Raw genomic sequence first — 20,682 nt, 5'->3', positions numbered from 1 at the left:
TTGCTGGGGTAGGAATTCAATTTTCAGTTGCAGGGTTGCAGAAAAATTGAGTTGCTCGCGTTAGTGATTCTAGCGGTCAGAGGGAGCAGCAACATCTAAGATTTTCGCTGAGCAGATTCCTTGGCTGAGTGTCTATATTTGGTGTCCCTGATCTTCATGTTGTGATTTGATGATTGCTTGATGAAAATAAGATTAAAGAAATAAACAAAGTTAATAAGAACTCAGGAATAGCACAATTATCAATATAAGAAAATCTTTCTGCCTTTTCGATCTTCTAACAAGAAGCAAGGGTGATATTGATGATGATGATCTTGTTTGTAACGAATAAAATATATAAATAATATAAATATAATGTAAAAGATAAATATCATAAATAATAGTTAGTTAAGCTAGTAATTAGGTTGAAGAGGCATGTCTAATAGGACATGACTCTTCATGAAGAGACACTTGCTTGGTATATAAGCAAGCCTCTCGTTCTCATTTGTAATTCATTATTCATTCTTATTCATTTTATTTAATATAATATTTATATCCTAAATGGATATCTTGACATTCCAAGTCTTTTTGGAGTAATTAATCTATAGAAGGAACTTTGTTCTCTTCATGAAATGAGGAGACGCTTGTTATATAAGCAAGCCTCTGGTTCTCATTTGTAATTCATTATTCATTCTTATTCATTTTATTTAATATAATATTTATATCCTAAATGGATATCTTGACATTCCAAGTCTTTTTGGAGTAATTAATCTGTAGAAGGAATTTTGTTCGCTTCATTTGGTATCAGAGCCACGTTTCGTTGATCACTAGGCTTTTGGCTATCAACCTATCATCAACCTTGTTGTTGTCATAATTGAAGCGTTTCGCCACACATTGGGAGATTCTCCATTTTTTAGGTCTTTGGCCATTTGCTACTATTTAAAAAAATAAAATAATAAAGAATAAAGAAGAAGGGTATATGAAAGAAAAAGGAAAGGAAATAATATATTCTGAACAAAAAAAAAAGAAGTGGAAATAATATATATATATATATATATATATATATATATATATATATAAAGGTTTTACATTATTGATAAAAAGTGCATAATAAAGATAAGCGGGAACCTTTTCAAGTATATTTAAGACTTTTTACATCGAGAAGCTTGTGGTTTAAAAAACAACCCATGGTATTTTAAAAAGTTAAAAGAAAAAAAAAATACAAAAGGAATACGTTTAACTTTTTACGTGGAGAACATTTTAACGGAGGTTTTAAAACAACCCATGGTAATAGCCCATGGTATTTTAAAAGTTAAAGAAAAAACAAAGATACAAAAGCTATTACGTGAAAGGTAAACATTACTTTTTACAGGAGGCCTTAAAAACAACCCATGGTATTTTAAAAGTGAAAGATATTTTGATAAACATTGGAGAAAAAAGGTGTGATCTAAATAATTTTAATCGTTCAAATCTAAAGATTGTGACCGTACCAAGAGTCACGCTCATCCAATTTTCTAAGAAAAAAAAATATTTTATAATTATAAAAAGGGATACTATATAAACCTTATATAGTTACATATAAAAGGAAAAGCGGGTCTCAAAAAAGTATATATAAATTTTATATAATTATAATTTTATAATATATATAAATTAAAATTATATAATATATAATTCATAATTATATATATTAAAAAAAATTATTATTATATACAAATTTTATTAAAAGAGTGAACAAAAAAAGAAGAAGAAGAAGGAGGGAATATTTGAAATATATATATATATATATTAGATTTTTATAAGAGAGAAGTGGAAATTATATAGAAAGAGAGTTTAAAAAAAGGAGAGAGAATATATCATATAAAAATTAAAAAAATAGAAAAAAAAATAAATTGTTGAAAAAAAAGGAATATAAAAGAAGTGAAGAAAAAGAAAAAATATGGAATCCATGAGAAAGGAACAAAGACAATCATTCACAAGAGATATAGAACAACTAATTACAATATTTGAGCGACAGATTGAGAAGAGAAAGAGAATGGCTTCCTTCTTCGATTCTCTACATCCATCATCACTTCCATAGAATGATGTTATCCAATGTACCGAGAAAGTGCAGCTAAAAGATTAAGAGAATGACAAAATAGCAAAAATTCAACAAAGCAAGGAAGTGTTAGAATGCAAACAGAAAAATCTTGTGGATATACATTACAAAGAAATAATGGAAAAGGACGAAGAAATTTCTCATCTCAAGGACCACGTTGAAAAATTACTGGCACAAGTGAAGAAGACTGAAGTCTCAAAGAAAGAACTCAAGCAACATTTATCAGAACAAAAAGAGGAAAATTTACATTTAAAGAACCTTAATAAAAATTTATTAGAATAAATCAGAGATCTAAAAGATGAAAAAATTAAAATTCAAAACACTGAAAATAAGGTTGATGAATCAAAAACCAAAGAACTTTTACGTCTGAGAAACCATAATCAAAGTCTACTCAATCAAACTAAGAAACTTAAGGAGGATAAGAAAGCATTAAAAGATAAGTTGGAACAAGTCACTCAAGAAGAAGTATCGAAATCTCCAGTCACAATAGTTCAAGTTGAAAGTAAGAGAATGGATACCAATCCAATGAATATGACAACTCAAGAAGACAAGTCAGTTGAAGAAGCAACACACGTAGATGCTGCAGTTCAGACAATGGACATCCCAACTGAATGTTCCATAACCAATTCAACAACATCTTCGCCAGAAGAAAATCTAAAAACTTTATATTGGCATCCGAATCATGAGAATAGACAAATCAACCAAGCTGTGTATAAGGACCATTCAAATCGTAGACAACAAATTAATGTTTCAGAGAATAATGACGTAACATCAATTCCGTCTTATGCTGACAAGTCGTTACAAAATTTTAGTGATCAAAATGCTATACAGAAGATTAATCTGGGATGGTCTGATCTCTTCTCAGTGCGAAAATTTTGTTTGTCACTAAGAAGATCATATCAACTTGTATCAACGAGGATGACTATTCCAAGACAGAAAGACTTTCGAAGCCGAAAAAAGAGATCAAGCCTTTTTCATCGACAAGCTTTGAGGACAAAGCTTTTTGAGGAAGGAGGCAATGTAACGAATAAAATATATAAATAATATAAATATAATGTAAAAGATAAATATCATAAATAATAGTTAGTTAAGCTAGTAATTAGGTTGAAGAGGCATGTTTAATAGGACATGACTCTTCATGAAGAGACACTTGCTTGGTATATAAGCAAGCGTCTCGTTCTCATTTGTAATTCATTATTCATTTTATTTAATATAATATTTATATCCTAAATGGATATCTTGACATTCCAAGTCTTTTTGGAGTAATTAATCTGTAGAAGGAACTTTGTTCGCTTCATTGTTACAGTAAAACCTCACTTCTCAATATAAAGTCCAAAAGCTCAAGTGCGAGATCCACTATATTGGGTGAATCGCCCTTGAGCTAGAGGAGAGCTGGCCATAAGTGAGGAGAGAGTTGGTGAGGTGATAGTGGCCCTCTCTATGGTATGATGGATCTCACACTTGAGCTTTTGGAGTTTATCTTGAGAAGTGCAAGATTTTGCTGTTCCAATATAAGCAGTGGTGGAACATCGCCAGTCATTTATGTTTGTCATTTAAATGTCCTTGCTCATTTATTCATAATGCTTTCTTTCAAAATTTCAATAATTTTTTGGAATGATGAGTTGGAATATTTAAAATATGTTTTTTGAATTTTCCATTAAAATTAAATATTTTATTTATTTTTAGTAAATTGAGTCATTGAAATCGGTTTGATCTCACTCAATCTGAGTCTGATCCAAGTTGACCCTCGACCGATTTCAAGTCTGTGTGTGAGTTGTAAAACATTGGTTAGGAGGCTGCCAAGTTTATGAGAAGTGCTTTTCATTCTATGTTTTGATTTATACAAATTGTGGAGTTTCTTTCTTCCTGGTGGTTTGGCTTTTGTCCACAATCCCGTTTCACTGTGAAGGTCATGTGAGTTTGTCCTAAACTTTGCAATGCTGTTCTTTTTTCTAGTTCGTCACTTCTGCTATGTAGTTCTGGTTTTCTTGGTTAGGGTTGAAACTTGATTGTCTCTTTGCAGTAAAGAAGTTTTTTTCTTGCATTATATATATATATGCTATTCCTATTTTACTTATGCTTGTTCTCTTCTTCCGAATGAACGTAAGTGTGAAGGTGCTTTTGTTTCAATTCATTAGATTTTTGTAGTAACTCATATTTTGTTTCCTCATCTAACTACAGGTCCTGTAACGTTTTTATTTGGTTGTTCCACTTATATTGTATTACAACTGTACAATCCAATTTGGAATATCATAGCCTCCAGTTAGTGAAGCTGCTGATATTCTTCTCATTGTTTGTTAGCACACCCTTGTATTTTCTTCTTCATGATATATACATCTTTTGGGCTTGGGTTCCATGGCTCTTCATCAGGTTTATGGTATATTACTGCTTGAAAGTCGTTGTAAAATTAAATCATAAATGGAGAAGGATATGTTCATTTATTGAACTCTGCCTCTTATTACCTTATCATGTTTCTTACATAGATTTATTTGAATGTTTGTTCTCTTTGTGTTTATGTGTTCCATTTCTTGGGTGGGTGGGAGGTAGGCTTAAGACATTTAGACAAAGGTTTAGGTTGAAACGGCTGTATATTTTTCAACACATCTTAACAGAAAAAATGTGTTACTCAATATGGTTTAATATCAACAGAGCAGGTTTACAACACAACTGATGATGCTCAGATTGGCTATGTTACATACAAAAACTCTTGTTGGACCTAACTCTAATGGAGGATGTGGCCATTTGGCCAGCTTGATTCTTGTCACCTGATTCTAGGTTCAATAGAATGCAATGACCAATATTTTTTGGGGGTGGCTAATATCCAAAACATTTTTGTGAAGATTCTTTTTCTCGAAGCAATTTCTTTGTAATTGTTTTATTTTGCAAGGGTACTGCCTTTTTATGTTACAGGAGCAATGATGCAATTCTCTTGCTTTACCTTGGCCCTTGCTTTGTGAAGGACATTCTGATATTGCTTCCTTGTTTACTTTTGCAGGTCATGCAAATCGTCAAAACATTCGTTTTGTGCCAAGGGGTGGCCAGCGAGGCCGGTACCACAGCGGTGTCCTTTGTGTGAAAAGTTTATTTGGAGGGAAAAAGGAGAATAATGAGAACCCTGATGAAACGGCAAAAAAGGTATTTATTATATTTTAACTTTGGGTTGTTCAAGCTTGAAGATTATGAGAGAAAGAGTTTAATATTTTGTGGTGTTTGCAATCCGGATTCTCCAGTACTTAACTATGCTTAGTCAAAGTTGGTTTGTCAGCAAGTGGCAAACCAAATTTTATGATTCTGAACTCTACGGGTTCATTTCATGTGCATATTGATATAAGAGGTACAGGATACAACCCTGTTGCATAAGTAGATGTACCTGGAAACTAAAATTCTATAAAACTGTAGAGGTCCAGAATCCAGATTACTCTAGTAACTCGTTCCTTCTTTTTTAAATTGAAACATATTAAAGAGTCAAAAGTGAACTTAATAGCTGGCAGAAGCACAGTTTGTGCTTTTAGATTCAATGTTGTTTGCATATCTTAAGTGGCATCCCCTCCCACTCCCTACCACCTTTTATTTGACTTTGGCTTTTGGTAGAGTTTATTATAAGATCCCACTTTTAATGGTCATTGTTGGACACCTTTCTGCCAAGGGTTGGTGTGGACTGTGAACAGTCGTCGGAGTCCAAGAGACCACTTGGTATGTGAAGACCAAGGGTCACAAGGAATTGTATAAATGTACATTATTGTGAATAATAAATGCAATGAATGTTCTATCTTATATTCTGTCTTGTCCATGTGTGTTTAACATGCTATCAGAGCTACAGGCGTATTCATGCCCTGCCTAATTATTGTGAGCCACTAATTTTGTGGCCTAGCCTAATTTTAGGTCTCAATTGGTCTGCCATTTTCCAGCCCGCCAGACCTGTCCTTCTTAGGTCCTGTAGTTCTACGATATTGAACAGTTTTGAGCGTTTATTCTTTATGCATGCTTTCTTTGTCCAAAGGGTTGCCTCTTACTGCAACCATTGTCAGATCTGTCATACTCAGAACCATTCCACTCTCTGCCAAAATTCCAGTCGTCTTTAAACAGGTCTATCATTTCGTAATCGTGCCACCCGTGTGTTGCTGGAGCAGCATATTTTTTCCTGCAGCCTGTTAAAACTCTATGTGCCTATCTGCAGCCTATTGTCGCTCAAATTGTACAGGCACCACAACAACGACTCAGGTCGGGGCTGTCACTCTTATCCCCAACCTCTCCGTTCTAGCTGTCTCCCAACAACAGGCTATGGGGGGTAGACACTATGGAAATGAGATGATGAAGGACAAGTTGGGAACCAACGAGTCTGGAGACATAGTTGAGTGACCTAGCTACCTGGTTAAATTTAGCGAGATTTTAAGGATTAGATTAAATTTATATTTGGGACCAGTGCCTTATGGAGTCAACACTCTTGCTTATTAAATTAAGACCAAGTAACCGGATGGACAATTGCTATTTTGATGCTTAACTAGCTTATATGAAATGCAAATCCTAGAACCTAGGTGATATGCAAAGATCTTGGTTATGTTTAATTAAATGCCTAATTTAAGTATGACCTTCCCTTAACTATTTTGAAGCTAGGATCCAAGGTAGATTGTGAGAAGGAGGCCAATAGGAAGCAAGCAAGGACTTGATTAATGATACCTTCTGTTAGGCTCCTATCACCAGATGCCTCCAACGTGCAGAGACTATGGCTTTGACGACTGCAAGGTCACCATGTTAACCACCGAAGAGTTGCTAAGCTCCTCAAGCTATATGAGAAGGGTGGCCCTAGAAGTCTATCAACCAAGCTTATGCTTGGAGGTAAGTTATTACTGCAACTAAACTTAGGATGCAATGCAAGGATGTTGAGTGAGGCTTAGGTTAAGATTTGCTTAATGATTAAGTACTTAAGTTATAATTAAATCTTGAGTTAAGGAAACAAGTACTTGACAATGATATTCAAAAGACAATCTTAACCATAAGACAAGTGCTAATACAATATCAAGATGTGCTCAACAAAATAATCAATATGCTCAAGATAAATCCAAAGTAACGCTTAGAGCATTTATCTAATTAGGACACAGCCAAATTATCAATGCTCTTTTAAGGATGCCAATGTAAAGCTATCATTCAACGAAAGGTATTAGCTATAAAAATAAAAAATGAGAGCACTTCTTCACCAAAATTTTTGATGTTAACAAGATTAGATATCAAAGGGAAAAGATCAAGCTTAGATTTTTCAAATACAATATCAATATCCAATGAGCAACTCAGCTTATTTTCTTAGGCAATCAAGCTTATTAGATTATGAGATGAATGTACCTTTTAAAGAGTTAACTTATTAGTGCAAAACTTGAAACCTTTAGAGATCACACAAGAAAAGGATGAAGTAATATCCTTGAAACAATAGAAACAATAAGCTTACTTTAATGCTACCTGTCCCTTCCACAATATGTACTTATTATGATCCAACGATAACCTTTATAACAGCAATTGATAATTTTTTTACGACAGCAGAGAATTATTTTAGAGTTCCCTTTAATATAACCAATGATGCCCAAAACACAACAACCTACTACTGAAATCCAATTCGAGAATGGAATAAGATATCACTGTTAGGATTTCAGATCTTAGCATAAGCAATTAGAGCCTCTTCAACAACTGTAAGCTAACAGTGAATCTTTTATGCTAATTAGGACAGCAGTGAAATATTTCAATAAAATATGCCAAACAGTCCTAAAATCTTTGCTTTCCTTTTAGTTTAGATTAGAATGCTTGAGATAGAGAACCAACAGTGAAAAAATATGCTTATGCCACTGATATATCAGACTTGATTATGCTTATTATGCGGATGTGAAAGTCATCAAAATTACCAGATCTTTGCCAAATGAACAATGCTCAATTTGCCTAAGTGATTTGCTGATATATTTAGTAATGTGTAAGTGATTTTTATGTTGGTTCAAGGTGTATTTCATCACTGTTATGAGAGATTTAACTTCCTGTAACAAAACAGTGAGAATTAGGGGGTTTAGAGGTCAAACCCTTAGGCCTTGGGCCCTTGAAGAAACTTGCCCAACTTACTCAAATTTTCTCCAATAGTTGTGCCACCTGAAAACACAAACTTTTACCCAATTTCTCTGCAAAATACTCCAATGATTAGCTTCAGAAGTCAAAATGCTCAGACAGAGATGGAAAGAGGACAAAGTAGGGCTAGGAGGAAGGCTATAAGCCAAGGCAAGGCTACACCTAACCTTATGAGGATGACTGTTAAAGAAAAAAGGCCTTAGAGGCCTGTGTTAAGGCAAGACGAGCCTAATAAGGGCTGTGGCTAGCAGCAGCCTTAGAGGCCTGCCGAGGGGAGGGAAAACCCACAAGGAGGGCAAGCTAGGCCTCAATGAAGATGCGGCTTGGGAGAAGAGGCAGCCAGGAAGGAGGGAAGGGCAGGAGAGGTTCGACAGAGCGAGCCAAGGGCTAGGAAGAGGGAAAAAAGGGAGGACGGAGGAGGAGAAAGAAGGCCGAGAGGGTTAAAAGGGCAGGGAAAGGCTTGCGGCCAAAGCCCTAGGGGCTCAAGGATGTGAAAATTCCGAAAACTGGAATCCTATTGCAGCAACTGGAAAATTAAAATATTAATGGGTATTAATATAAAACTGGGTGAGAATGTTCTAAATGACATAGATTAAGTCAAATCTAATCTTAGCCGTTGATTAGAGACTTAATCTTGGCCGTTGAAGACTGAACAAGAAAAGTATAAGAGGAGGCTTGAGGGTTAGTTGGAGATACACCAAGATTGATCAGTCAATTCGATTTTTTGGAGTGGGGTTTGCTGAGAAAATTTGAACAAGTGCTTTGTTGCAGCGAAGGGCAGTGAGTACATAACAAAGAGGCAAAGATAGTGCCTGAGGGTTAGTGCAATGACTGAAGAGGCAGCCAGAGCTACACAGAGGCAGCTAGAGATTGCACAAAGGCTGAGGGGCCTGCATGGGTGACATAGAAGGCCAGAAAGTTGATGCAGAGGGTTCAGGAGCTATGCAGAGGCTAGTAGGGTTTGACGCAGAGCCTTGGAGAAGTGCCAGAAGGATTTTCGTGGGGCAGATTAGTGCTGAGAAGCTGAATATCCGTCTCTTTGTTGGGTGAGCTAGTTCAACACCCTAGTTGTACTCAAGAAATTTGCATAATAATAAAACTCTCAGAACTGTTGCATCGGTTTTCCTGCATTGGGTTTTTCTGGGGACGATTGTCCAAAAATAACGGTGTCCCTTGTGTGTTTGTCTAGTATTTCAGTTGCTGATCTGTATATGAGTTAAGGCTGCATTTGTGTTTATTTTCAGTATTTATATGTATAAATAACTTGTTAATGGAATAAACAAGTAGGTGAAATAAACCAGATAATGTAGTAGGGATTTTTAAGGTGTCAGACTTAGAGATTTCAACATGGTATCAGAGGATTGCGAATTACAGGAGGACTGAAGGCACGAGAAGATCTCGGAAATTTGCAACAGTAGCAGCTGTCCCGAGTGACAAAGCTGCTCCTAAGCAGAAGGCAGCAGAGAAGCAGTGATGCAGAGGGCCTGCGTCATCATTTCAAGCTAGAGAGAGGGCCAGCGTAGAGGCAGAGAGAGGCAAAAGAGGCTCACGAAGAGCCACGTCATCCTACTCAGCCAGGTAGGCTTGACGCAGTTGGCCAGAGGAGTGATTCAGCCTTTGTCGGGATTGCGCAGAGCTGGAAGGCTCAGTTGCTGGGGCCTAAAGAGCCGTGGGTAGATTGTGGATGGGAAGATGGTGAGGCGCTGTTTCTATCGAAGCAGAGCAGTACCTAATGAGACAAAATGAAGGTAGAGGGAGTCCTTGCCTTGACGGATTTCAAGAAATTCAGATCCGAGTTGCAGTTGCAAAGAGGATTGGAGAGGAGCAGTTCGATAGTTGGCGGGAAGATTTCCAATAGGGAAGCAGGACTTAGAGGGTTATTTCTAGGAGGGAAGTCGAAACTCAAAGGGAATTCAGAAGAGGAGTGGAAATGGCAGTGAATGGATTGAGGGATCAAGACAAGTTGGACAGGGCTTCCAACTTTGTCATCTGGAAGGCTAGGATCCTGTTAGTGTTGGATAGACATCGCATCAAGGGCTTCGCCTTGAGAACTGTGGCTATCCTAGTCGACCCAGCTGATAATGAGAAGTATGAGGATGCAATGGCGAGGGAAAAGTGCATAATCCTTGATGGGGTCAAGGATCATGTTGTACCACATATTGCCGAAAAGAACACGACAAAGGAGATGTGGGATACTTTGACGACATTGTATCAGGGCACTTCTGTGCAGCGGAAGATGCTATTAGAGAATTAGCTGTGGTTGTATCAGATGTAGAAGGGGGAGCAGATAGATCTATACCTCCTTAGTTGCAGGAGATTCGGGACCAACTTACTTCCATAGGCGCCACGCCGGATTAGGAGTTCATGGTGAGGACTACTTTGAATGCAGTGTTCGAGGAGTGGGAGACATTTGTCCAAGGCATTTTGGGCAAAGCTACTCTTCCAAGATGGGAAGAGATGTGGGCAACTCTTTGCCAAGAAGAGATCAGACGGTTGACCAAGGTCGAAGTGCAAGGGAGGTCGAATCAAGAAAGAGGAGGATGTGGCTCTGGCATCTACGGGACAACAGGGGAAGAGGAAGAAGAAGGATATCTCTAAGGTGAAGTGCTTCCATTGTGGGGAGCTGGGTTATTATGCATCCCAGTGTCCCAGGAAGAAGAATAATGGAGAGGCTTTTGACTCCAAGGTAGCTCCGGCTAAGGTGGAGAAAGAAGTCGAGACTGATGATGACTGTGCCATGAGTGCTCATGCACCTCTAGAGAAGAGGTGGGCTGACATCGAGCTGTAGTTAGGAGGACTACAAAAGATGAGGGGTAGGATCCTTGAGGTACCCAAAACTCTTGGACCAGATCCGTCTACGGGAGCCCTAAGTGACAGTAGCAAAGATGGCGGATGTCGGTAGAAGCAAGATGCGATGAAGCGACAAGATAGTGCTAGAGTGCAAGGGTTTGTAGCAACGCAGTGGGGGTTGTAGCAGTGCGAGAGGCACAAAGGTGTTTGCAGCAATGTGAGAGGCACAATGGAGGTTGCAGTAGTGCGAGAGGCACAGAGGTGCTTGCAGCAGCGCAAAGGCAGAAGAGGGAGCACCGGATAGCAGCAGAGGTAGCTTCAACATCAGGAGGCTTCCGGACTGACAAGGATGTTAGATTTGGGTAGATCAGTTACTTACTTCTTGGTAACTGAGTCGTAGTGCAATAGTTAGCAGTAGCAGTGCTATGGGCAACATGGACAGCATGTTGAGAGGGAGCTGCAGTACAGATGTAGCAGTGGTAGAGCCATGGGCAGCAGTACAGGAAGCAGCAGTGCAGTGGATGTTGGGCAGTAGGCCAAGCATCAACACAGGTATCGGTGCGGAAGGATCAGTTGTGATGTTCAGTGGTGGAGCATTATTGGAGCACATTCCTTGCTAAGAGGGAGTTTTGATTTGTGGTAGCATCAGATGTGCTCTAGCCATGAAAATTGGTGGAGAGGCTAAAGCACATGAGATCTTGAAGACCCAGAAATGGTTTGGGGAAATTCCGCCCGGTTAGAGTGATATTAAAATAATTAATATTTTTAATGGGGTTCCTAAGTCTAGACTCTAAACTTAGGAAAATTAAAATATTAATGGGTATTAATATAAAACTGTGTCAATATGTTCTAAATGATATGGATCAAGCCAAATCTAATCTTAGCCGTTGATTAGAGACTTAATCTCGACTGTTGAAAACTCAACAGGAAAAGTATAAGAGGAGGTTTGAGGGTCAGTTGGAGATACACCAAGATTGATTAGTTAGTTCAATTTTTTGGAGCGAGGTTTGCTGAGAAATTTGAACAAGTGATCTGTTGCAGTGAGGGGCAGTAAGTACATAACAGAGAGGCAAAGATAGTGCCTGAGGGTCAGCGCAGTGACTGAAGAGGCTGACGCAGAGGCAGCAGGAGCCATGTAGAGGCAGCGAGAGAGAGGGGTCTGCGTGGGTGACGCGGAAGGCCAGAGAGTTGATGCAGAGAGGCAAAAGGCTGAGGCAGAGGCGAACAGGGCTGATGCAGAGGGTTCAGGAGCTACGTAGAGGCTAGTAGGGCTGACGCAGAGCCTTGGAGAAGCGCTAAAAGGATTTTCGTGGGGCAGACTAGTGCTGAGAAGCTGAATATCTGTCTCCGAGAAGAGGTATTACTGCCGTGTAAAAATCTTTGTTGGGTGAGCCAGTTCGGCACCCGAGTTGTACTCAAGAAATTTGCATAATAATAAAACCCTCAGAATTGCTACAATTGTTTTCCCTAATTGGGTTTTTCTAGGGACGATTATCCAAAAATAATGATTTCCCTTGTGTGTTTTATTTCAGTTGCTAATCTGTATATGAGTTAAGCCTGGATTTGTGTTTATTTTCAGTATTTATATGTATAAATAACTTGTTAATGGAATAAACAAGTAGGTGAAATAAACCAGATAATGCAATAGGGATTTCTAACGTGTCAGACTTAGAAATTTCAACATGTGGCTCAGAACTGTCATTGATGAAGTCGTTCTGTCTCCAGTTGTTGAGGAAATCATCTCTTTGGCCTTCTGGAACCTCTACCCAACCTCTGTAACTGAGAACGATATTTCTCACTAGCAAATTGATCTGCCTACTGAAGCTACTACGCAGAGCCTTTGCACTGCCTAAATGGGATAACTTGGCCCTCTTGTTGCTACTTCTCCAGATCTGGAAATCTTTCCTCCAGATCACTGTCCCTACCCCTCTCACACTGCTTCGATCTCTAGCTTTCTCTCTGAAAACTGACTGCCGCTACTCTGGAAATCAATCTGCTTAGAAATCGAACCTCTCAAGTGTCTTCTCCATCACCACATCGACCTTCTCTTATAATCCACTGTTGGAGCACCAACGACCAAGATTAAAACATAATCGATGGCTAGGATCATCTCTGGATCGATCCGTGTGAGTTTCTAGATGATTCTCGCCTTGAATTAATTAATACTGATTAATTAACCATATTCCCTAAGTTTAGACTTAGGAAATATTTAAAAACTTGTTAATAATCTAATTAAGTCATTTCTAGGCGGAATTTCCAGAAACGATTTTTGGGTTTTGAAGATCTCATGTATTCTAGCCTCTCCACAAAATTTCAAGGCTAGAATACATTTGATGCTACAAAAACAAACACTCCCTCTTAGCGACACATGTGTTCTAGTGCTACTGCATACCATGTAGAAGCACCCTGTCTTTGTATCATCTCCTGTCATGCTGCTGATGTCTGGCCATCTGCCCACCAACCACTCCGCAACTCTGATATATGCTACATTTGTGCTGCTGCTGCCAAAACTGCAGACCTGCATTTCTGCAAATCTCCTTATGGACATATATCAATAGTTTGTGATGATTTTCCCTTAACAACAACAACTTGCAATTCTTTACCCTTTGCAACAAACTTGCAACATTTACTTTTGTCATCTTATTGCTCCCATTTGTGATTTGCATGGATGCCTTGTTGCCACACAATCTTGTAGGAATCCTAGGAGGGGAACCTATGGGCCAACTACTAGACCAAATGACAACAATGGGACAAAGACCCACTGTCACCTCAGTGAGTGTCCCCTGCTCTTTATGGACTTTCATTGATGGGAGGAGTCCCATTATGAAGGAAATCACTTGTGATGGTAGGATCAATGGCAAGGTATGAAGTGATTCCCAAGTACCTTTCAAGAAGAGACTCAATTAGGGCTCAATGCTTCAAAGAAGCTAAAGGCTCTTCAAAAAGGACCTAGGAGGAAGATCTAGACTTAGGGTTAAAGATATTCAATGATGACGAGTATGCCTAAGGTCAAGGCTTCCAAGGTGATTTGCCACTTGAAAGAGGGTTTTCGCTTCACTAGAGAAACCTAGAAAGAGCCTATGTAAGACCTAGGGTTTATGGATAATGGTGGGAGGAACTCCTCCAATGTGCTCACAAGGTCAAGATAGGATAGGGAAGAGCGTATTGAACGGTTTGTTCCTTTGAATGCTATGTTGATATGACCCTTTAAAAGACCACCTTATCCAAGAGGTTCAAGGTAGGTTTCTAAAGACACAACTAGGGCACATGTTTTCTTGAAAAATAACTATGAGAATTCCACTTAACTTTGAGATTGTCTAAAGGAGACAACAACGTAGATTTTTGTCCAAACAGATTCAAAAAATTCCACCTCTAAAGAATTTCGCAGGGTGCCCTAGCTAGGCTGTCTAGGAAAAAGGGCCAAAATTCTAGGAGAAGAGAAAAGAGAAGGGAAAAGAGGTTGACTACCAATTTTGCTCAGACCAGTGCCTTATTCTTGGGCTATGGAGTCTATGATGATTAAAGATTTGCCAAACTCGTCTTTAAGGAGGTCAAAGAATGATGCCCTAGCAACCACTCTTCAACAATTACCTACTCAATATCTATGGCTTTTCATGGAAAAAGAACAAAATCCCATCCACTAGGAACATTCATCTATTGTCATTCAATGAGTAACATGAGCAATTTACAACCAAACCATCTTTCACAATGATATTCAGTAAATTAGGGCATAATAGATTCAACTAGTTGCAATAATTCCACACATTAAACATTATTCCAAGAAAATTCTTCAACGAAATAGCACTTACAAGATGTCGAGAGATATATCCAACCATAGAAGAACAAGTAGCTCCAAGAAAGATCAAAATTTCAGCATCCAAAGATATCGAAATGCATTAATAGAAGCCTCCAATAGCATCCAAGAAAAAGTGCGAAATTGTTATTACAAGAGAAGTCCAAGTGATGATGATGATCTCTCACAAATGAGAGTCATCTCTATTCATATGATCCTCAACTAATTCGAATTAGCTTAATTAGCCCCAACAATTGTAAGATATTGTAAAATACATATCTTGGTGACAAGCTGACCAAGTAGCTAATAAAGTGATGAAGAAGCCATCCACAAGTGAGTCGAAATGATGAAATCTTGATGTAGAAGGGCCGTTGGAAGGTCGAGTTGAGTCCTTAAGGTGCCATAGTGAGGGAGAGGGCTTTAAGAATGATGGACAAGGGGTTGGCCCCTTAATCTCTATGCAAATCATACTGTGGTGCTCCAAATTGGCTTTGGGGCACAAGTACTAGTCTCATGGGTCTCTTGGTGAAAGATAAGTGTTAAAATTGGCAACTAGGGCCAAATTCCACCTTAGGACAACTCGTATGATGGAGATGATTATTGCATTGGATTCCTCTTTTCAAGAGGTCCATTTTTGATATAAAGATCATCTCATTCTGATATGCAGAAATGGAATTTTGAATTTATTCTTTCTCTTGCTCAAATTGTCAAGGTCGGTCTTAGTCAAATGTAGGGTCATGAAGCCCAATGGATGTGTCTCCTCATCCTCAATGAAATGTATAAATAGATTGACCTCTCTCTCATTTGGACATCACTCATCACATCACATGTCTTTCTCTCCTATCTTGATTGGTTCGTACAACTTGGAGGCAACCTCTTCCTACTTCGCACGTGTGAAAGGAGGACGATTTTTTGGGTTAGTCTGCTGGCCAAAAATTTCAGAAAATAGTTATGCTATGGCCAACGTTGACCATGACGTTTTGACCAAGTGTTGACTTTGATCTGAGGGCATAATTCTGATTTTTGAAGGCCACATTGATTGGCAGGGTTTTTGAGGTGATTGGGACAATTTGACTTGTTTGACTTCAGCCTTTGACCGCAAAAATTACAACATTTGACTGGGTTGACTGAGCTGTTTTTCGGCTGACTTTGACCCTCTTGGAAGGCTGAATTCTTCTGTTGTTGACCGAGCTGCTTGGAGGACATTTTGGAGTTGCTTTGACCACTGTTGACTTTCTGGTTAGGGTTGCAATTGATTGTTGATTTGACAGGACTCTTTTGGGCAAGTTAATTTGATATTTGTACTCTCTCTCTGATGAACTATTGAAGAATAATAAGAAGATTTGACCAAAGGGTTTCTCCACATTGGGGTTTATCCTTGACATCCGTCATATCTTGTGTCCTCTTGTCTTGGCTTGTCTTCTGCACTTTTTTTTTATGTTCGATTTGCATTTATTGTCAATGTGTTTAAGTTAATGTGATTGCTACTAGATATAATTGGAAATTGTCATTGGGATGCTAAAGGAACATTGAAGTAAATTGTGCTAAAGCATAGAACATACCATTGTTATCTAAAATTAACATGGTATCAGAGCTCAGGCGAAGACAAAGTCCAAGTAAGAGGGAAGAAAATCAATCACTAAGGGAAGCTGTTGGACAAGGACTATCTAGTCCCAGTGACGACTACATCTTTCTTCAAATCCGAGGACAAGCTTAAGGACAAATCTGACTATCATGCATGGAAGATGACTCTAGATTTGACATTGGAATAAAATGATGCCATGGACTATGTCAAAGGAAGAATAACATAGCCTTTTTCAAATGCATCTGCAATTGCACAAACAAAGTACAAGAAAGGTGAAGTTAAAGCTAAGAAAATTATTGTTGATTCTATTCACAAGCCTTTGGTTGCCTATATTTCTGATTTGGAAACATCTCAGGAGATGTATGACAAGGTGGTTGGGATGTTTTGTTGATTTGGGGTAGCATCAGATGTGCTATAGCCACGAAAATTGGTGGAGAGGCTAAAGCACATGAGATCTCCAAGATCCAGAAATGGTTTGGGTAGAATCTAACCGGTTTGGGAGATATTGAAATAATTAATATTTTTAATGGAGTTCCTAAGTCTAAACTTAGGAAAAATAAAATATTAATGGGTATTAATATAAAACTGGGTTAGAATGGTCCAAAAGTCATGGATCAAGCCAAATCTAAACTTAGCCATTGATTAGAGATTTAATCTCTGCTGTTGATGGACCAACGAGAAAAGTATAAGAGGAGGCTTGAGGGTCAGTTGGATAACACACCAAGAGAGATCAAGAACTCGATTTTCTGGGGTAGGGTTTGGTGAGGAAATTGAGTGAAGTGATCTGAGTTGCAACTGAGGGGTAGTGAATACATAGAAAAGAGGCAAAGTTAGTACTGGGAGGATCAGTGCAGAAGCCGGGAAGGTTGACGCAGGGCTAGCTAGAGGCTATACAGAGGCAGTCAGGAGTTGCGTAGAGCCAGAGAGGGCCAGCGTGAGACGCAAAGGCTCCAGAGGTTGACGTTGGGCTAGATAGGCTGACGCTAGTCCAGAGAGGTTGACGTAGGCCCTAGAGGCAGCGCTGGGAGATTTTCGTGGGACAAATTGGACCTAGAGAGCTGGATAGGGTGACACAGAGCAGCAAAAGCTATATTGTTGCTATGGGATCGTTCATTCGATGATTTAGCTGGGACATGTGTCTCTGACTGAGAGGTACTACTGCCGAGGGCATTCTCTGTTGGGTGAGCCATTTTTGGCACCCTGGTTGTATTATGAAACTGTATAATAATAAAACCCTCTGAATAGATGCACCAGTTTTCTTGCATTGGGTTTTTCTAGGGACATTAGTCCAAAAAAAACGGTGTCACTTGTGTGCTTGTTTATTTTCAGTTGATGATTTGTATGTGATGCTGTACTTGTATTTATTTTTAGTATTTACATGGTAAATAACTTGTTAAGTAAATGAACAAGTAGGAAGAAATAAATCAGATATTACAGGAAGAATTTCTAACGGGTTAAACTTAGATATTCCAACATGGTATCAGAGGGTGGTTGCAGATCACAGGATAATTGAAGACATCAGCGGAGCAGAGCAGCAGCAACAGAAACAATTTTCCTGAGTGACAAAAGTTGTTCCTAGCAGAAAGCAGCAAGGAAGGGGTGATGCAGAGAGCCTGCGCCATTAGTTCGAGCCAGGAGGAGGATCAACACTGAGGCAAAGAGGAGCAGACCTGACCTACACAGTGCCCGATCATCTTTCTCAGTCAAAAAGGATCGACGCTGTGGCTAGGAGGTGCAGATTTTGCTGGTGTAGGGATTGCGCAGAGCCTAGAGGCTCAGACCTTCAGATTGTTGAGGCATAGGAGGCTGTGGGTGAGTTGTGGAGTGAAGCTGGTGGGGTATTGTGGTAAGAACAATACCTAATAGGGCAAGACCAAGGAGGAGAGTTGCTGCCGAGGATTTCTAGCCAAGAAATCCGAATCAGTGGTGCAATTGCACAAACGATCGGAGGGCTTATCTCGAAATTGGTAGAGGGGTTTCCAGAAGGGAAATCAAGGCTCAGAGGGAGTCAAACCAAGAACTTCCAGGAGGGAAGTAGAGAGACTTGAAAGAGGAGTAGCGAAATGACAGTGAATGGGCTGAGAGATCAGGATAGACTGGACGAAGCTTCCAACTTCGTAGTCTAGAAGGCCAAGATCTTGTCCATTCTAGACAGGTATCGCATCAAGCACTTCACCTTGAAAACAATTGCGATCCTAGTTGACTTGGTTGAAAATGAGAAGTACAAAGAGGCAATGGCCAGGGCTAAGTGCATCATCCTTGATGGGGTCAAGGATCATGTGGTACTACATATTGCCAAGAAAGGTACGACAAATGAGATGTGGGATGCCCTGAAGAAGTTGTATCAACATACTTCCGCGCAGAGGAAGATGATTCTAGAGAATCAGCTGCGGTCATACCAGATGCAGAGGGGAGAGCATCGGGCGATTGACAGAGATCCGGGACCAATTGACTTCCATAGGGGCCATGCTGGATAAGGAGATGTTGGTGAGGACTACATTGAATGCAGTCTCAGAGGACTGGGAGGTATTTGTCCAGAGCTTACTGGGCAGGGCGAACCTTCCAGATTGGGAGGAACTGTGGGCGACTCTTTGTCAAGAAGAGATAAGACGGCTAACCAAGGAAGGAATTAGCAGTAAGGGGGTCATAATCAACAAAGAGGAAGAGGAGGATGCTGCTGTAGCATCTGCGGGAAAGTAGGAGAAACGAAAGAAGGACCTCTCCAAGGTCAGGTGCTTCCACTGTGGGGAACTGGGTCACTATGCGAATTAGTGTCCGAGGAAGAAGAGCAAGGGAGAGGCTTCTGAGACCAAGGCAGCGCCAGCGAGGGCGGAGAAAGAAGTGGAGACAGATGACGACTGTGCCATGAGTGCTCATGTGCCACTTGAGAGGAAATGGGGAGACATTGAGTTGTAGTTAGACAGACTACAGGTGATGAGGGGCAGGATCCTCGAGGTACCCAACCTCTTGGATTATACTTTGCTACAAGAGCCCTGAAGAGGAGCAGCAGGACTGGCAAATGTCGGTAGAGCCCAATGCAGATGGAGCGACAGAGGGTGCTACAGTGCAGGAGTCCCGAGACAACATGAGGCAACAGTGCGAGATGCATGGAGTTGTTGTAGCAGCGCAGAGGTCAATAGAGGGAGCACTTGTCAACGACAGAGGGAGCTTCAACATTGGGAGTGTTTCTAGCCTGACATAGATGTCAGAGTTGGGAGGATCAGTGATTTCTCAGTAACTGAGTTGCGGTGCAACGGTTAGCAGTGGTAGTGCTATGGGCAACACGATGCAGCATGATGAGAGGGGATGCATTGCAGATGTAGCAAGGGTAGTGGCAGGGCCATGGACAACAACACGGATGCAGAGGGAGCTATTGTACACATGTAGTAGTTGCTGTGGCAAGGCCATGGGCAGCAATACAGGATGCAATAGTGTAGAGGATGTTGGGCGGGGAGGCCTAGCATCAACACAAAAACTGATGCTAGATGATTCAGGTGATACTCAGTGAGGAGTATTACTAGAGTACAATCCTCGCTAAGAAGGAGTTTTGATTTGGGGTAGCATCGAATGTGCTCTAGCCATGAAAATTGGTGGAGAGGCTAAAGCACATGAGATCTCCAAGACCTAGAAATGGTTTGGGCAAAATCTAACCGGTTTGGGAGATATTGAAATAATTAATATTTTTATTGGAGTTCTTAAGTCTAAACTTAGGAAAAATAAAATATTAATGGGTATTAATATAAAACTGGGTTAGAATGGTCCAAAAGTCATAGATCAAGCCAAATCTAATCTTAGCCGTTGATTAGGGATTTAATCTCGGCCGTCGATGGACCAACGAGAAAAGTATAAGAGGAGGCCTGAGGGTCAGTTGGAGAACACACCAAGAGAGATCAAGAACTCGATTTTCTGGGGCAAGGTTGTTGAGGAAATTGAGTGAAGTGATTTGAGTTGTAGCTGAAGGGCAGTGAATACATAGTAGAGAGGTAGAGTTAATACCAGGAGGATCAACGCAGAAGCGGGGAGAGGTTGACACAAGGCCAGCTAGAGGCCACACAGAGGCAGCGAGGAGCTGTGCAGAGCCAGAGAGGGCCAGCGTGTGAGACGCAGAGGCTCCAGAGGCTGACGCAGAGCCCCGAGACGTTGACGTTGGGCCAGAGAGGCTGACGTAGGCCCTAGAGGCAGCGTTGGGAGATTTTAGTAAGACAGAATGGAGCTGGAGAGTTGGATAGTGTGACGCAGAGCAACAGAGGCTATATTGTTGCTGTGGGATTGTTCATCTGGTGATTTAGCTAGAATATCTGTCTCCGACTAAGAGGTACTACTGCCGAGGGCATTCTCTGTTGG

General features: G+C 40.0%; 1 protein-coding gene across 3 annotated transcripts in view; it reads left to right on the top strand.

Moving 5' to 3' along the window:
• The window catches only part of LOC149265808 (nucleoid-associated protein At2g24020, chloroplastic-like), a 235,006-nt gene that overhangs the window by 19,729 nt on the left and 194,595 nt on the right, over positions 1-20,682 (top strand). For all 3 annotated transcript variants that reach the window (XM_089429745.1, XM_089429746.1, XM_089429747.1), the window contains one exon: positions 5,067-5,206. In XM_089429745.1, coding sequence (XP_089285871.1) covers positions 5,067-5,206 — 140 coding nt within the window. The remainder of the gene's footprint in view (positions 1-5,066; positions 5,207-20,682) is intronic.

This window comes from Pinus tabuliformis, chromosome 6, assembly GCF_031772625.1.
Source record: "Pinus tabuliformis cultivar Carrire ecotype Pingquan chromosome 6, CPIR1, whole genome shotgun sequence".
NCBI lineage: Eukaryota > Viridiplantae > Streptophyta > Pinopsida > Pinales > Pinaceae > Pinus > Pinus tabuliformis.
This window is presented reverse-complemented; position numbering and strand designations above follow the sequence as displayed.